At 41.1% G+C, this 17,351-nt stretch overlaps 1 protein-coding gene and 1 long non-coding RNA gene across 4 annotated transcripts in view; one reads left to right on the plus strand and one right to left on the minus strand.

Annotated features, from left to right (window-relative positions):
- BLNK (B cell linker) overlaps positions 1–17,351 on the plus strand; it is an 81,290-nt gene that overhangs the window by 59,584 nt on the left and 4,355 nt on the right. For all 3 annotated transcript variants that reach the window (XM_061211377.1, XM_061168463.1, XM_061168530.1), the window contains 8 exons: positions 4,004–4,076; positions 5,817–5,844; positions 6,644–6,686; positions 8,920–9,007; positions 9,572–9,603; positions 12,949–13,025; positions 13,854–13,937; positions 16,562–16,717. In XM_061211377.1, the coding sequence (XP_061067360.1) occupies positions 4,004–4,076; positions 5,817–5,844; positions 6,644–6,686; positions 8,920–9,007; positions 9,572–9,603; positions 12,949–13,025; positions 13,854–13,937; positions 16,562–16,717 (581 nt within the window). The remainder of the gene's footprint in view (positions 1–4,003; positions 4,077–5,816; positions 5,845–6,643; positions 6,687–8,919; positions 9,008–9,571; positions 9,604–12,948; positions 13,026–13,853; positions 13,938–16,561; positions 16,718–17,351) is intronic.
- Positions 1–17,351, minus strand: part of LOC133074668 (uncharacterized) — a 63,334-nt gene that overhangs the window by 4,140 nt on the left and 41,843 nt on the right. Inside the window, exons 7-8 of the long non-coding RNA XR_009697216.1 lie at positions 9,595–9,744; positions 7,444–8,213 (exon numbers count right to left, since the gene is read on the minus strand). This is a non-coding gene — a long non-coding RNA (uncharacterized LOC133074668). The remainder of the gene's footprint in view (positions 1–7,443; positions 8,214–9,594; positions 9,745–17,351) is intronic.

A 17,351-nucleotide genomic window follows, 5' to 3' on the forward strand; every position in this document is an offset into this window, starting at 1 on the left:
ATTCATGACACATGAGTCTGGCACATCACCTGGTACACATCTCAGAGAAGTGTTTCTTCCTTCCCATATAAAGTTTTACTCTAAATTTCGGGGTTTTTCAACCTCAACACAGTTGGCATTTGGGGCTAGGTGATTTTTGTTGGAGCTGTCCTGTGCATCGCAGGCTGTTTAGCAGCATCCCTGACCTCTGCCCACTAGATGCCACTAGCACCCCCTTCCCTAGTAGTGATAGGCAAAGATGTCTCCAGTCACTGCAGAAAGTCCCTGGGGGAGGGGGACAAAATCACTCCCAGTTAAGAAGCACTGGTCTAAACAAACTGAAAGACTGAAGTCCATTGTGATTTATCTCTAAACGAGCATTTAGAAGAAGGCAGTGCAACCTCTGGCTAATTTGTAGCTTTTGTCAGAAAAGGGTAGACAGAGCATGTATTTCTGAGCTTGCTCTAAGTAAACAGCATTTTTTAAGTATTCTATTTCTTAAAATGGGGGAGGAGTTTCGGAATTTACAATTCCCTGCTAATATGCAAGCAGAATTTTACCCATAGCCCAAATTATTCTTAAGTTGTTAAATTAAATCTCTTTTATGTATTTTGTAAGAGTTCATATAGTACCTGAGAGTAAGGGATGCTTCGGCTAGTATGCAAGCCCCACTAATGATAATAGGGTGTCTATAACAGCTAAAAGAGAGTTAAATCCCAAGGGCTTATACTGCCAACACTGAGATCATTAAGAATAAGGAAACCTACCACCACTGTATGCAAAACTGAAAAGAGGATGATGCATAAAATATACGTGGTAGAAGGAAAAACTAAGGGTAAATTGTTTTCCAAGTTAAGAAACTTCGGTAAGCACCAGCTTGTGCAAGGCCTGTGCTGTTAAGTCAAACCTTAACATAACTTTTTGCTCCCTATGATTTAAACAAAGATGATTTTTCTCTTTTATTAGTATGCTTTTGGACACATCTCCCTCTATTGCATCCCCAGTTTCTCCCTTGGAGCTTTCCAACCAAGAATTCGGCTTGGCCAGGAAGCAGGGATCCTGGCAATGAGAAGGGTACGGTGTTGTCCTACCCCAGCCATGCCCCGGGGTCTGACTTCAGCCAGGGCGGCAGAGAGGGTCACTGGCCTACAAGGAGTAACTCTCCATCCTCCCGTAGGCATTCACAAAAGCAGCCCTCTGTTTCACTAATCTTTCCCCACATAAGGGAGAAGCAGCAAGTGAATCTGACATGCCCAATCATGCCCCAGAGTAACATTATGAGATATTGGCTAGAGAGGACACTGCCTGCCTAGGCTTTCAACTTGAATGGCCTTGGTTTCCAACCCTGGCCCTGTCCGTTAACCCCTCTGAGCCTCTGTTTGCTCCCCTTGATGTTATGTGAGGCTTAGAAGTGGCACATGTGAAGTACCTGGCACAGTGCCCAGCACCTAGAGATACTGCCGTGGTTGATAACAAGATGAGAAAATGAAAATAGCAATAATCATATTTACTGAGATCCTTTATGAGCTATAACTTATGTATCATAAAACTCACTCATTTTACATGTATAATTCAATGTTTTTTGTAAATCGTTACATTTATAGAGTTTTGTAACCAGTACTAAAATCCAGTTTTAGAAACTTTCTGTGCCTACCCCAACTCCAAAAGAGCCATTATGCTCATTTGTGGTCAATGTTGTTCCCATCCTCAGCCCTGGGTAACCCTGATCTGCTTTCTGTTGTTATAGAGTTGCCTTTTCCAAACATTCATATAGATGGAGTCACATAATATGCAGTCTTTTCCATCTCACTCCTTTTACTTAGCATAACATTTTTGACCCTCAAAACTTTCAGTCCCTTTCCAGCAATATTACTTTATATTTGGCTAATTCTTTACATGTTCAAAGTTACCTTATTACCTAATCACAGTAACTCTGTGTTAGATAAAGTAGCTAGTGGCATCCCCATCTCACAGAGGGGGAAACTGAGGCATAGTGGCTCGTAAGAGGTCACACAGCCAGTTTGGTGGCAGAGAAATAACTGGAACCCTGTCTTCCTGATGCAAAACCAGAGCTTGTACTGGACTCCACCACCACAGAGGACAGCCAGCATGCCCCTCCCTCTCCTCTGATTGCAGAAGTTATTTACGAGGAGGGAAGGGGAAAGGAAGACGTTGGCCGACTGTTTGCAGATATGAAGGAAAGGGAAGCTTAGTAAAGAAGCCAGGCAGCAGATATGACAACAATAACATGCCCAGGCCAAGCGAGCCCTTGGTGAAAAAAGAGGGGACCCCTGGGAGGAAATTCTGACTTAGACCTTCTTTCTGCTTCCTTATTTTTCAGACGAGGGTTTTTTTTCTCTTCCCCGAAACTTTCTATCAACATCTATGAGTAGCCAAGTGTATTTTCACAATGTCAATCTTAAGTATTGAGAATTTGAAGAACAATATCAACTTGATACCCTTGCTAATAAAACACAGTTAGACTCATACTACTACATATTCAGATGACATTTCAGTTTATTGTCGGAGGAAATGTTAAAAATTCCATATGTAGTCTCTTTCTCAAAATGTTTTTAAAAATCCCATCTGGGTCAGCTTACATCTAAGTAAGGGTTACATGGGAGGGGCCGTTCCTTCAACAGATGCCACTGGTGAGTGCTTATGGAAATTAGCCCTATGTAAGGACTATGTGTAGAAAGAGTAAATGGGCTCTGAGTGAGAGCCTGAAGGCCTCTCTCTAGTCAAATACATGAGAATGAACTTTATGATCTCTGCGTTTAATACTTTTCGAGGACTTTTTCCCTTTTTTGTGTTTGGAATAGGTGGTCCTGTCAGATGAGGTGGCATGGGGGTGCATGTGTCTTCTCTTGTTATAAATTCTGAGAGGGCAGAAGCCTATGTCTACTTCTTCAGCTCTTCCACAGCCCCTAACACAGTGCCTCCAAGGGCTTTACACATACCAGGTTCTCAATAATTCTTGGTAATAGATTATTACCTCAGTGTTTACTTACGTGTGCTTTATCTTGCAAACTCAAACAATACATACTGTGGGCAAGTCCAACCTATATGTACAGAGTATCCCCTTTAAGTCCACTAGGAATTGTGGACTTATAAATGTAGTAAGTTCTTAATTAAAGCATTTATTCAGTTCAATTTAATTCAGTAGAGAGCCTTTATCTCACTGAGCAGTAATGTCCAGGCAGGCGGTATCAGCCTGAGGGGAGGCAGCTGGGACGCGCTGAGGGGAGCTGGCTTAGCTCTGGCCTCTCCCCATCCAGGCTTGCTCCCTATCCCAGCAGTGAATCTCTGCCTGTCTCTCACCTTCTTCCCTCATAACGATGCTCTGGCTTCTATCTTCAGGTAGAGGGAGGGGAAATGGGCGCGGTGGACAAGGCCCTCTGGGTCCCTTCTGTGACTTCAGAAGAGGAGATTTGGGTAATAGCTTGCTGCTTCTCTCCATTTGTCTATTTCTGCAGTGAGCAAAGGCCCTAAGAACTCAGAGGTGAATGAATGCATGAGTGTTCTCCAAATGTGAGGTTAGGTGTGTGTACTGTGTAAGTGTGGTTAGGAATGAGCAGTGTCTATAGGTGTGATCGGGAGTGGTGGGTCTGTGCCCCTCTGTCTCTAGGCACTGCTGTTGTGCACATTTGTGCAGTGCATAGAGATACAAGTGTGAGCTCTTAGCTCCCTTCCATAGGAACCCTAGTGAGCTCTTATTGAGCCCACAGAATCAGGGGCTCTGAACTTGTCCCATGGGGGAAATGAGACGGTCATTTAGCAATGTTTAGATGGAGTTCCTAATTAACATCCTAGTTCTGAGCTTATAAATTGGCATTTATAAAATGTTTCATCACCTTTGCCTATAGGTTTTCCCCCAAAACTTCAATGTAACTACTTATATATGCTTAGCTGAAAGTAAGAAAAAATGTGCATGTATTTCTGAGCCTGCCAGCAAGGCCAGCTCACTGTGACCATCAGCCCTCAGTTCAGGGCTAGAGACTGACCTGTGTATATGTCTGCGCAGGTCGAAAGAGCGGGGCCTGGGACTCTAAGTCAACCTCTTCACCTGCTGCGCCATCCCCACTGCCCAGGGCTGGGTAAGTTCCTGTTGCAGAGAAGCAACTCTGTGAATTCAGTGTATGGTCTCCATCACTGCTGTGAGCAGAGCTGCCTGGAATCCACAAAGGAGTCCTGCCTGAGAATCTGGGGGCCAAAGGGGGGTGTTTTTCTGCTGTTTCCATTCAGAAGAGCATACCTGCCCAAGCTCATATGCAGGTGCACCTAACATTACAATAGGTGTGTTCCTAAAGAGTGTGGAAATGAAACCCTATTGCCCTGGTCTTCTCCACACCCATGCATGCTTCAAGTTGGACTAGGGGTGTCCCTGCTGACATCAAAAACTAGTAGTCTTTCCACCCATAAACTTCTAGCTAAATCTTGAGCTCATTGACTTGTGTTCCACAAGACACAAGCTCCAGCACCTGAATAATTTTAAGACCCACTAGCAGGTTTCATCCCTACTTTCTACTCCTCGGTTTCTCTTCCAAGTATTTAGTGATCTGCAAACAAATGTGTACACAGAGCAGCATGCACTTGGTGTTCCATCAAAGCAACACTGCCAAGGTTCCTTTCAAAAGGGAGATGAGAGAGTCATTCTTTCTCATTGAACTTAGAAGAGCTTTGTAAGATGTTGGGTGCATGTAACGTGTTAATATTACAAACAGTGACCCCATAATTTCATATTGGCTCAATAGGTTATTTTAAAAGCACATTTAAATCTGTCCAAAGCAAGCCTGCATGGTTATAGCCTTAATTCTGCCTCTGAGTAAAGCAAAGAAATTCTCCATTTCAGGGGTTTATTAAACAAAACTCTGCACACTTCTCTCTTGGCTTAGGTTTATCACTTCAGGCAAGTTACTTAGTCTCCTAATCTCTAAAATGTAATAAAAACACTCATTTAAAAAGGACAGTGTGAGGTTTAAAAAATATGTGAAGAGCCTAACCCAGTGCCAGGCGTCTTAGAGGCATTTGGGAATTGTTAGTATTCTTTCCCCTATCTTCCAGCTCTCAGCCAAAACAAAGTGAGAGATAGAGAGAAAGCCAGTATTCAAAATAAACACAGAAGAGAATTATAAAGCCTTAGCAATATTAGAGTCCAATCTCTACTGAACTAAGACAAACCAGTACGTTAGGCCAGGCAAGCACCTTCAGGACCAGAGATCAGAGTGGGTTTCAAACTTGTGTTGTGTTGGTCTTGGGTTTATCTGTTTGGAATGAAATTCTAGGCAGACGTCTAGCAGAGAAGAGTCACCTGAAGCAGGGGGGACATTGGCATGGGGAGATGCTGGCTACAAATGTACCTGCTTGGCCACCCTCATGTCTCCACCCTCCTTCCCCAGACAGTAGCCCTGGGGTGCTGTTGGGGGAAGGGACTGCTCTACATACACACTTTGAAAACGCTGACTCTGGTCCTCATTTTACAGATGAAGAAACTAAAGCTCAGACTAGCCCTCACAGCTGAGAGAAACAGGCCTGAGGTCACAGAGTAATCAGTAGCAGAACTGGAACAAGAGATCAGTTATCCTGATTCCCTGGCAACTGGTGTTCCTGTTTATCCCCATTAACCCCTTTGCCATCTGTCAGCAGGCCCTATCTGAGGCTAGAAGGATCATGGCTAAATCCTGCTTTCATCCCTCTCTTCCCTTCAAGGATAGTCTTCCTACACACTTGTATCACTTTCACTATTCTAGTTTAAATTTGAGAGTAAAATGATAAGGCATCAGCTCCTCTTTATCTTTGTTGTGTTTTAACAAAGCCAATCTCTTTCTATCCCCCAGGAAAAAAACAGCTACGCCACTGAAGACGGTGAGTTAATTCTGCTTTTAAATGTGCTTCATGTTTCCCGCAATGTTTATTCTTGCCCACTTATTTAAAGTTGACGATGCTTCCCGCTAAGGTGAACATAGCAATCATGTTGCTGCCCAGACAGTCCAAGAGAAACTTGGAATCCTCACTTGGGTAGGAAAGATGCTGCATGGGAGGGTCACATCCTCCCTGAACCCCGTGTCTTCACTGAATGTGAACGGCCGATCAGTGGTCAGGCTCCCTGCGTCCCAAGACCTTTGTCTTCCCCTGTGTCTGCTTCCCACCCGCTGGCCTGGGAACTAATGACTGACAACTGCATATCTGGCACAAAGGCCTGAGTACACTCAACTTCTGGGCAGAACGTGGGGAACCTGGGCCAGCCCACTATTCGAGGAAGCCCTCCTTGACCTGGTATCTACACTGTAGCCTGACATTTACAGTCCCTTACAAACACCAAGACGGTGGGGCCCTGAGACCAAAGCCAGATGCCAGATTTCCACTGCATAAGCGCTACTGCCCAGCAGCTACTGGGGGTCATGGTATCTACCAACCCTGTTGACAGAGTGGGGACGCCAGGATGACACTGCTCCTTCCCTGACACACTTCAAGTCCATTGTCACTTAATGCAAAAGTGGGCCGGGGGACTGTGTGTTTTTAATTGTTGGTCTTGTGACTGAAAGAAAAGCTATGCATCAAAGAAATGTTCTCCCCCAGTATTTATTTTAATAATATTGCTTTGACTTTTATTTCCACATACCACTGTATTGAAGATCCTTGCCTTTCTTTTTTTTTTAAATAGACTCCAGTTGTCTCTCAACAGAATGCCTCAAGTGTTTGTGAAGGTAAAGCCTGTATTACTTTGACAGATGCACATGTCCTCTGAAAGTTATTTTGATTAAGGATTTGTGTACAAATGTATTTCTAAATTTCTTTAATTATTCATAAGGCAACTGTAAACATAAAACTCAATCTTCTAAACAGAGCAGTCTTGACTTTGCCATGAGTAGTGAGTAGCAAAGCTGATCAGGACCTGAGCTTGCCAGGCTGCACCTTTGGGGCAGGCCACAGTCTACATGCCCCAAACCTGCCTGTTTGTAGACAGATATGACTTGCCAGAAACAGTGCCACAGCGTTACATAGGTGTGAAGACTTATTTAGAGCCAGTCACATATCTTAGAATTAATGGCTAAGTTAAAGTAATGAATTTTTAAAAACCTGTTTGTTCGAACAAGTTCTTGTGCTAAGTTTTCAAAATAATGTTTCCTGAGTTCAAACATCTATCTTAGTACATCTTCAAATGCTTCCCTTCCTTTGTTTTATCATAACCGAAAACCCTTATGTATACTTTTTATTAGAACTTTCCCATTTAAAAAAAAATATTTGTATTTGAAAAATACTGGGGAAAAAAAAACAGAAAGAAGAAGAATCATCCATCATCTCAACACTTAAAACACTATATAGAAATTAAAATCCTGCACCCGTCTAATTCCAATCTTGAAGGTACCCAATGTTAAAAGCTCACCATTTCCTGAGTTAATGTGGGCACACCTGGTCTCACAATGGACGGTAGACATTTTCTGAATGTGCATTACAACTCACCTGTCTGCTTTGACTGCTCTGTTGAGTTTTTTACATCATTTCCCACATCTTTCTCCCAGGCTGTTCCTGAGGTACCGCTCCCTTCCTTTGTCTTGCTTTCTTCTGCCTTTCCTGATGCTTTTGCCTTGCTGTCCTTCCATTCCTTACAGTCTTCCATGCCTGTTGAGCAGGGAGCTTGGAGTGATAATGGAGCGTTAGGGTGAGCCTCTGTAGGAAGTAAGTACAACCCTGTGCAAATTTCATGGCTTCAGAAGCTTCTGAAAACCATCAGAGAACAGGCTCTTGGCATGTCCCATGCGGCTTGGGTGTCCTCATTCCCAAACGGCTCCCAGTGCAGGAGCGTGGACTCTCATTTCAAGAGTAGAGGCAATGGCCATCCAAACCCAAAGCGGGTGAGTGGCCTCTTCTGACCTAGGAAGGAAGTCTCCTGGAGGACGGGGGCAAAAGCAGGGGTGGTCAAAGCTCATCAGGCTGTGGGGAACCAAAGTGTTCATTGTTTCTCCTGAAATTACCATGTTGTAAAGTCATGAACAAAACATCTCACGTGGCAGCTCGAAGTAACTTGCCACAAACTTGAAACACAATCTTCAGAGATTCAAACTTCTGAATTTCTCTGCACCTCAAGAAACCCTGAAGTCTATCATCATTTATTTGCATCTTTGAGTTCTTACTGCTTTTATTTTGGGTTCCTGTAATGGGAGATCAGTAGTTCTCAAACTTTCTTCCATGCAGGAGACAGACCTTTGGACATACCCAGATTTTAACACACCCTAGACGAAATTCGAGGGAGAATAAAGCATTACAATAATTTATAATCACTTTTATTAGTGGTTCAGCAATAAATGTTCTTCAACATAAACTTCTTAGATTTCAGGTTATGCACATTTCCCTGTGAACTAATTATAACTCCACCCCTTCCTCTCTCACTCAGGAAAAGATAGTGAAATGCAAGTGAGATTTAACATTATTATAGGGATAACCTTGAATTTGCTCAATTAATTTTTCAAAAAAGTAGATCATTCGCAAACGCTGATATTTTACCTCTTATCAGTAAGAAATTACTTATACCACATCTTATGACTAATGAAGACACACCAGGGTGTTGTAACACCTATGTGGAGGCCACATAGAAATCAGGGGTGGCTAAAGCTTGCCCATCTTCTGGCTTTTACTTGTAATCACACACCTAAAGGTCCAGATTCCACAGGTTCAGTCCCCATATATTTGTACACTGCCAAGAGGTGAATGCAGATGTGGTAGGGTGTTCTTGTAACACCACTGAGTAGGAGTCCTGGTCTTAATAGCTCAGACACAACACCACACTGACAGGTGCAAAAAGGGATGACATCCTGGTGAAAGACATGCTCATGGGAAGACATGTGACCAAATCTGCTTCCTCTCAGTTGATGTTTCTGGGTTTGGGCATGGGCACAGACATTTCACCCTAATCCTACTATGATAATTTTCTTAATGCAGAAAAACCTATACCTGCTGAACGCCACCGAGGGTCTAGTCACAGACAAGAAAATATGCAGTCACAAGTTTTTCCTCCTCCTGCCCAGAAGTAAGAATTCTTTCCTTTAAAAATAAGTTTCCTTGGGACTTCCCTGGCAGTCCAGTGGTTAGGACTCCATGCTTCCATTACAGGGGCCATGGGTTCAATCCCTGGTTGGGGAACTAAGATCCCACATGCCGCGCGGTGCGGCCAAAAAAATTAAAGTTTCCTTAACACCTGCATTGTTATACTGCACAGAAACACTGGCTTGTTGTGATTGGTAAAGATTTAATATTTCATTGCTTCACAAATAAATTGAAAAAGGTGTTAAGTAGGTAGCAACTTTAAAAAAAACTGCTTAGAATTACAGAGACTGAACTAATATTTGGGTTAATTATTGGACTTAACTAAAAAATAACACTAGTCAAGTCTCCTCTTTTTATAAAATTAAAGGGAACAATTTTACTTATCTTGAAGGTTTTGGTGCCTCTCCTATCTTTAGATATGTTTTATTGGCCATTCCTGTTGATCCTTTGTGATGCACCTGTTCTGAGTATCTTCAGTGCAAGCAAAAAGTCAAACTTATTCATCTTGTGCTTTGCCCTTTAATTAATCTGAAATTCTTCCTTTCAGACCAATTCATCAAAAACCCATACCTCTGCCAAGTAAGTACAATGAAGGCACGAAGAACAATATCAGGTATCGGCTAAGGCTGGCTCTTCACATCTGAGCCACGTGGGGGTCCAGTGCAACACTGTCTCTTCCAGCTGGAGTATCTTAGTATCCTCTCTAGCTTGTTTCCTCATCTGTAAAACGGGGCCAAGAATATTTATTTCATGGAGCTGTTCTGAAAAGTAAATAGATTTGAGATCATTTTTACTTTTTTCTTTTTTAGTTTTGATTGAATATTTTACTGGTCATACTGGTCATCTTTTATTTATTTAATTTTTTTTCACAACAACAATACAACTATTTTCAAAATAAGATGATTAAGTAAAAAAACATATTGTGCTTGGTACATAGAAGGTCTTCAATAAATGATAGCTATTTAAATTGAATCTAAAATACATTTTAATTATCGTAAAATATATCTACAGAGGGTGCCCTGAAAAGAAGATCTGGCAAATATCTGGATAATTTTCCCTAGGCTAATAATACAATACCCTAAAAATATATGAAGTCAGACTCACAGAACACAACTGCCCAAACCTTGATTTGCTTTCTACTCAATGTAGGAAAAAAATGAAAACACAAAATAAAACCCTACTGTACATGGATAATTCGGAAAATATTCCAAAATAATCAAGATTCAAAAAATTTAAATAAAGAGAATAATTGTTATATACAAAAAGTGTGTTTATATAAACATAAATCTGTTTCTTAGGCTTTAATTGGATTTTTGATTCATCTTAAATAAAAGAAACTTAAACTTTTCTAAAATTCTGAACACAAAGTGAAATGGTATAGCTATAGAAATTTTATTGTTTTTTTACTACATAAAGCTTTATTATACCCTTTATTGTTTTTCAACCCAAGTCATTCTTTCCATTGACAAATACTTATTGACTGTCTGCCATGTGTCAGGCACTATTTTAGACACAGAGGATACAGCAGTGAATAAAACAGAGTCCCTTCCTTTATGGAGCTTCTTTTCTACTAGAGGAGAAATAAACAACTAGATAAGCCATACAGTATCAGGCAAATGTTAAACTGATATAAAGAAAAATAAAGCATGGTGGCAGGGGGTGGGCACAGAGAGGAATGGAGACAGTGAGGGCTGCTGTGGTCAGGGAAGACCTCACCTGTAAAATGGGGTCTGATAGCTCCTCCCATAAAGGGCGGACGTGAAGGCAAAATGAGCTAAGATGTGGGAAACAGGACAGGGCTGGCACATATTCAGGGATCAGAAAATGTCAGCCTTGAACTCCCCCAACTGCCCAAACTGCGGAAACCACCAACCTCCTTGTACTATGTACTTTAGGAGAGCGTGACCACCCACCCTCTTTTGCTGCTCCCACTCGGGAATACTGTTCCCACCTGTCAGAACACAGCCTTCCTTCATACTCAGCCCTGCTGGGCCTGCCAAGCCCTCATTGCTCCCTCCTGTTAACAATGGTGGCTGTCACCTTTGAACGTCCAGGGCACTTTTATCTGAAGCACTTGGTTCATCTAAGCCTGTTTCTCTTGCAGACTTCCCCTCCTAAGAAAGGACAACTCTAGTTGCTCTGGTCAAAAACCTTAGAGTCACCCATGACTCCTCACTTGCTTTCTTTTTTTTTTTTTTATAAATGTATTTATTTATTTTTGGCTGCATTGGGTCTTCGTTGCTGCGCGTGGGCTTTCTCTAGTTGCGGCGAGCGGGGGCTACTCCTCGTTGCAGTGCGCGGGCTTCAGTAGTTGTGGCATGCGGGCTCAGTAGTTGTGGCTCACGGGCTTAGTTGCTCTGCGGCATGTGGGATCTTCCCAGACCAGGGCTTGAACCTGTGTCCCCTGCATTGGCAGGCAGATTCTTAACCACTGCGCCACTGGGGAAGTCCCCTCACTTGCTTTCTTCACACACCTTCCAGCTGTTCCTTCAAAATACATTTGGAATCCAGTTACTCTCGCTAATTCTGCTGACGCCATCTGTTCCAAGCCACCATCACCTCCTGCCTGGGCTTGCAAGACTCAACTGGCCTCCTCTCTCTGCTCTTGCCCCCTTCTATCTATTTCCAGCCCTGGAGTCAGAGTGACCTTGTTAAAAGACAGGCAAATCACACTATTCTGTTCAAAACCCTCCAAAAGCTTCCCATACCATGCTTGTTAAAGCTCAAGTCATGCTAAGTGTCCACTGGGTCCCACAAACCTGGTCCCTTCACCACCTCCTGTATGACTTCATCCCTTATTCTTCACCCCTTTTCTCACTGCAGTCCAGGCACAGTGGCCCCCTCTCTATTCCTCAAATATGCCAGGCCCTTGCATTCACTGTTCCCTACACTTGCAACAATTTTTCCTCAGATATCCACATGCCTCCTCCCTCTCCACCTACAGATCTTACCCAAGTGTCACCTCACTGAGGCTCTCCCTGACCAGCCTATTTAAACATACTACTTATCCGAAGCTATCCCCCACCCACTTCCCTGCCTATTTTTCTTCATAGCACTTATGACTTTATAATATTGTATATATATTTACTTATGTCTTTATTGTCTATCTCACTCCATTAAAATTTAAGCTCCAGGAGGGAGGGGCATTTTGCTGTTTTGTTGACTGCTGTATATTCCCAAAGCTTTGATCCATGGCAGGTATACAATAAAGAATGAATGAGTGAGTGGATGAATGAATGAATGAATACAGCTAAGTATTTTCTCTATTTCATGTGTCTCCATGTCTCCACATTTAGACGGTAAACTCCTTGAGGGAGTTTATGCCTTAGGGCAGAAATTCTCAATCATTTTGACCTCAGGACCATTATAACACTCTTAAAATCATTGCAGACCCAAAGAACTATGGTTTATGTGTTTCTTTCTAATGATACTTAATGTATTAGTTAGAAGACATTTAAAACATTTATGAATCCATTTTTAAAATATTAAACTCATTACATGTTAACAACATATTTTTATGAAAAAAATATATTTTCCAAACAAAAAAAATTTAGGGGGAAGAGTGGCATTGTTTTACATTTTTAAAATCTCTTTAATGCCTGGAATAACAGAGGCAGCTGAATTCTCATATCTGCATCTACATTCAATCTGTTACAGTATGTTTTACTGGTCGAAGTATATGAGGAAAATTGGGCTTCACAGAGATATGTATTTGGAAAAAACCTCGCAGACGCCCTGAAAGAGTCTTGGGGACTCCCAGGGTCCTCAGACCTCACTTCGAGAAGCACAACTCTTAAGGATTTTTTGGTGTGTGTGATTTTTCAGTATGTGTGTTCCTTGCAGCTCCCAGCACAGTGCTGAGGTATAGGCAGAGTAACTGCTCAAGATATAATGGGATCCATTGATTTTTCAAATCCCTTTCAGGATTTCCAGAAGGGGGAAGCCCAACTGTGGATGGCCCATTACCCAGCTTTTCATCTAATTCCAATTTGTCAGAACAGGTATGAAATGAACTCGTTATCAGTAAACTGAAGGAAAGGGCATGACTTCTTACAAGAGAAACTTTGGAGTGAAGCTTGGGAACAGATTCTATTTTAAGTGAGCCTGTGAGTTGTCATTTGCTGATGGGTACAGAATACATTTTTTTCCCAACTGTTAAGACTTAGCTTAATTTATTCTAATTTGTATTCTGGATGCCATAAATAACAATTGGTGTTTCTTCAAAACTAGCAAAGAAGTGTGTTGTTTTTATTGTTCTTCCTCTCACATAGATTCTATTTAAACTATGTAATTTTTTCAGAATAGATCTGTGGAGGCATATGATATTAAAACACATAAAATAGCATAGTTTAAAAAAAGACAGAGAAAGGAGTCGGTGTGCCCTTGGGCAAGTCTCTAAGCTTTCTCAAATGTAAAATAGGGATGATAGCATGTATTCGTCTTGCCTTCAAAGTTGTTACAAGAATCAAATAAGATATTTGTAAAAACACTTCGGAAATTATAAAATGCTCCACAAAGCAACAATAAGATCATAATAGAAAGGGAGATGACAACTTATTTAGGAGAAAGGATTAAATGGTTCAGGAATCTAGCAGGATTAGGTCTTAAGTTCAAATACTAAGTCTACCCCCTACAGCCAAATTGGGGAAAAGTCAATTATATAATCCTTGTGGTTGATCAAAAGAAGCATAAAACTCATTTTCAGATTACTGGCCCAAATGTAGTTAGGCCTTTCTGGTAATGCAAAATGGGACTTTGTTTCTGGTGCACAGAAGGTTTAGTGTCATTGAAGGGCCATCTCTTGCTTAATAATGCCCTCTCACTCACAGGAAGCTGACGTTCACTGTAAACCATGGTACGCTGGTGCCTGCGATCGAAAGTCGGCCGAAGAGGCATTATACAGATCAAACAAGGTCTGACCATTTTAAAATCTCATGTTGTGCCCTCAGCCTATATTGGCACAGTTGTCATCCCGATAATATGCTAATTAAGTAATTGCAACAATTATGGATGCAGGGATGTTTTTTCTTTACTTACTCAAGAGGAACTGCCATCCTCTCCTCTCTTTGAAGCACCTCCCTCTTTCTTTGTTCCTCCATCTTATTGCTGCTTGTCCTTTCATCTATACATGGATCCATAGGCTCCACTGCTTTCCAAATAGTGGAAGAGGAGAAAGTTCTGGAGGGGATCTCTGTAAGGCTTGGTGCTACATGAGATCCATCCAGGAGTGAGATGTAACAGACTATTTTGGATCAATGCTTGGGATAAAAGATTGGGATCAAGATGGCAAAAAGTACTGGGAAGTAAATTTTTGGAGAGTCCAAGCCCAGTCATATAGGAACACTAGAACAGTCTGGACAATCCAAGATTAAAGTGCCACTTTTCTTTTTCTTTCTCTTTTCTCTGCCCACTTGCACCTTGCCTTGTTAGAATATACTGGTTTATTTTTGGCTGCATTGGGTCTTCGTTTGCTGTGTGCGGGCTTTCTCTAGTTGTGGCTAGCAGGGGCTACTCTTCGTGTGGTGCACGGGCTTCTCATTGCGGTGGCTTCTCTTGTTGCAGAGCACAGGCCCTAGAGTGCAAGGGCTTCCGTAATTGTGGCACGTGGGCTCAGTAGTTGTGGCTCATGGGCTCTAGAGCACAGGTTCAGTAGTTGTGGTGCACAGGCTTAGTTGCTCTGCAGCATGTGGGATCTTCTCGGACCAGGGATAGAGTCCCTTGTCCCCTGCATTGGCAGGCAGATTCTTAACCACTGCGCCACTAGGGAAGTCCAGAATATACTGTTTTCTGCCACCGTTGTTTAGTCCTAGCTCTACAATGAAATATATTAAATGCTTTCCATCAGTCCTGTTGCTTCCTCAGTTATCTCTTTTTGTTTGGTGACGCTCACCTGTAGTAGATTCTCAGGAAGGACTGTGCTTACGTTATTCCCTGAGTTCTTGCACATTCGAAACTGTTTTTCATAGCCTGATACCCGGAGGAAATCTTGGCTGGATGTAAAATCCTCGGCTTGAGTTTTTAAAAGTGTTGCTCCACTGGATTGCCTTGATGCTTCTGAGAACTCTGATGCTAATGTCACTTTCTTGCCCTTATATGTAATTTGATATTTTAATCTGATGGCTCTGCAGATTTTTTTCTTTTTAAAGTCTAATAGTTTTACCAGATTATGTCTCTGAGTAGATTTCCAGGTCAATGTTTTCAGGTAGATGGAAACCCTTTCAATATGTAGACTTAAGTTTTCTCTTATTTCCAAAACATTTTCTTAAATTACAGTCTTAAAGAGTAGTTCTGTTTCATTATTTTGTTTTTTTTCAAGGACTCACATTACATGTATTTTAGACCTTTCTTTGGGGGGGTCTTTCTTTCAATCCAACCACTCTGACGTTATTGTACTTTTTTTTTTAATCTCTCTCTCTCTCTCTCTTTTTTTTTTTTTTCTCTCTTGGTTGTTTCCATGCCTTCCTTCAGTCATTTATTAAATCTTCATTTAAGGCTATTGTCCCTTGGGCATCTTGTAATTTCTTCTTCATTTCTGATACAGGTTTGTCTTTCTTTTCAACTTCTTTCCCAGGTTTTTTTTGTTTTTGTTTTTAGTTTTTAAAATTTATTTATTTATTTATTTATTTTTGGCTGCATTGGGTCTTTGTTGCTGCACGTGGGCTTTCTCTAGTTGCAGCGAGTGGGGGCTACTCTTTGTTGCAGTGCACAGGCTTCTCATTGCAGTGGCTTCTCTTGTTGTGGAGCACAGGCCCTAGGTGCGTGGGCTTCAGTAGTTGTGGGCTCAGTAGTTGTGGCTTGCGGGCTCTAGAGCACAGGCTCAGTAGTTGTGGCGCATGGGCTTAGTTGCTCCGTGGCATGTGGGATCTTCCCGGACCAGGGCTCGAACCCATGTCCCCTGCATTGGCAGGTAGATTCTTAACCACTGCGCCACCAGGTAAGCGCTCTTTCCCAGGTTTGATCAACTCTTATTGCATTCCTTCTTCCTGTTTTTGTCTACTTTTGTTCATAATTTTTGAATTTATGATTGTAGAATATTTTACAAGATATTTAATTAAATTTGGAATGTTGTGTTACAATTTTTTTTCTGCTTCAACATAAATTTTTGGAGAGAGAATTTTTATCAGCTGAAATGCTTTGATTCCCAATATCTGCTTTCTTCTTATAGCACTTTTGAATGGAATTTGTTTGATATATTTTTTTATTCATAGGCAACTTGTGAACATGGTTCCTAGTTCAAGAGTGCCCTTTAGGTTTGATCTCAATGTGTCCCTTCACACATTTCCAAAGCCTATAAACATAAGATCTTATTTAGTGCCTCAAAAAGCTAGCATTTACCTCTTTCAGAATTTTCTATAAGTATATATTTTACTGAAGTATTTTCTTGCAAAATAATAAAACAAGCTCTAATTGGTAATAAAAATCATATACCTAAATAATTACCTTTTGAATATAATATAGGTATTTTTCATAAACTGATTTTTAACCTATGGAAATACAAGTAACACTAATCATAATTATTCTTTCTTTTAATAAACAGGATGGATCATTTCTTATTCGGAAAAGCTCTGGCCATGATTCCAAACAGCCATATACACTAGTTGTATTTTTTAATAAGCGAGTATATAATATCCCTGTGCGATTTATTGAAGCAACAAAACAGTATGCTTTGGGCAGAAAGAAAACTGGTGAAGAGGTCAGTAATTTCTCTTCTAATCCAACTCTATAACTATGTTTTGAGCACAATGCCATCATACTGTATTAGGTGCCAGAGATGAGGAGAAAGGATACAAGAGTACCCGGTCTAAGGCTTGCACATTGTCATAGAGTACGAGATAAAATACTATGTTTGGGCAGTATATCCTATGAGAGAACAGAAAGGAGGAAAGACTGGTATGATGTAAAAGCTATATCTTTTATCCTGTTGCTTACTGAGGTCAGTCTGACTCGGCATTTTGTTTGTTTTGTTTTTTAGATTCCACATATAAATGAAATCATATGGTATTTGTCTTTCTCTGTCTGACTTACTTCACTTAGTGTAATACCCTCTAGGTCCACCCATGTTGTCACAAATGGCACAATTTCATTCTTTTTTATGGCTGAGTAATATTCCATTGGATATATATATCACATCATCTTTACCTATTCATCTTTTGATGGACACTTAGTTTGCTTCCATATCTTGGCTACTGTAAATAATGCTTGTATGAACATCAGGGTGTATTTATCTTTTTGAATTAGTGTTTTCATTTTTTTGGATATGTACCCAGGAGAGGAATTGGTGGATCATATGGCAGTTCTATTTTTAATTTTTTGAGGAATCTCCATAC

Source organism: Eubalaena glacialis, chromosome 1 (assembly GCF_028564815.1).
Source record: "Eubalaena glacialis isolate mEubGla1 chromosome 1, mEubGla1.1.hap2.+ XY, whole genome shotgun sequence".
Classification (NCBI taxonomy): domain Eukaryota; kingdom Metazoa; phylum Chordata; class Mammalia; order Artiodactyla; family Balaenidae; genus Eubalaena; species Eubalaena glacialis.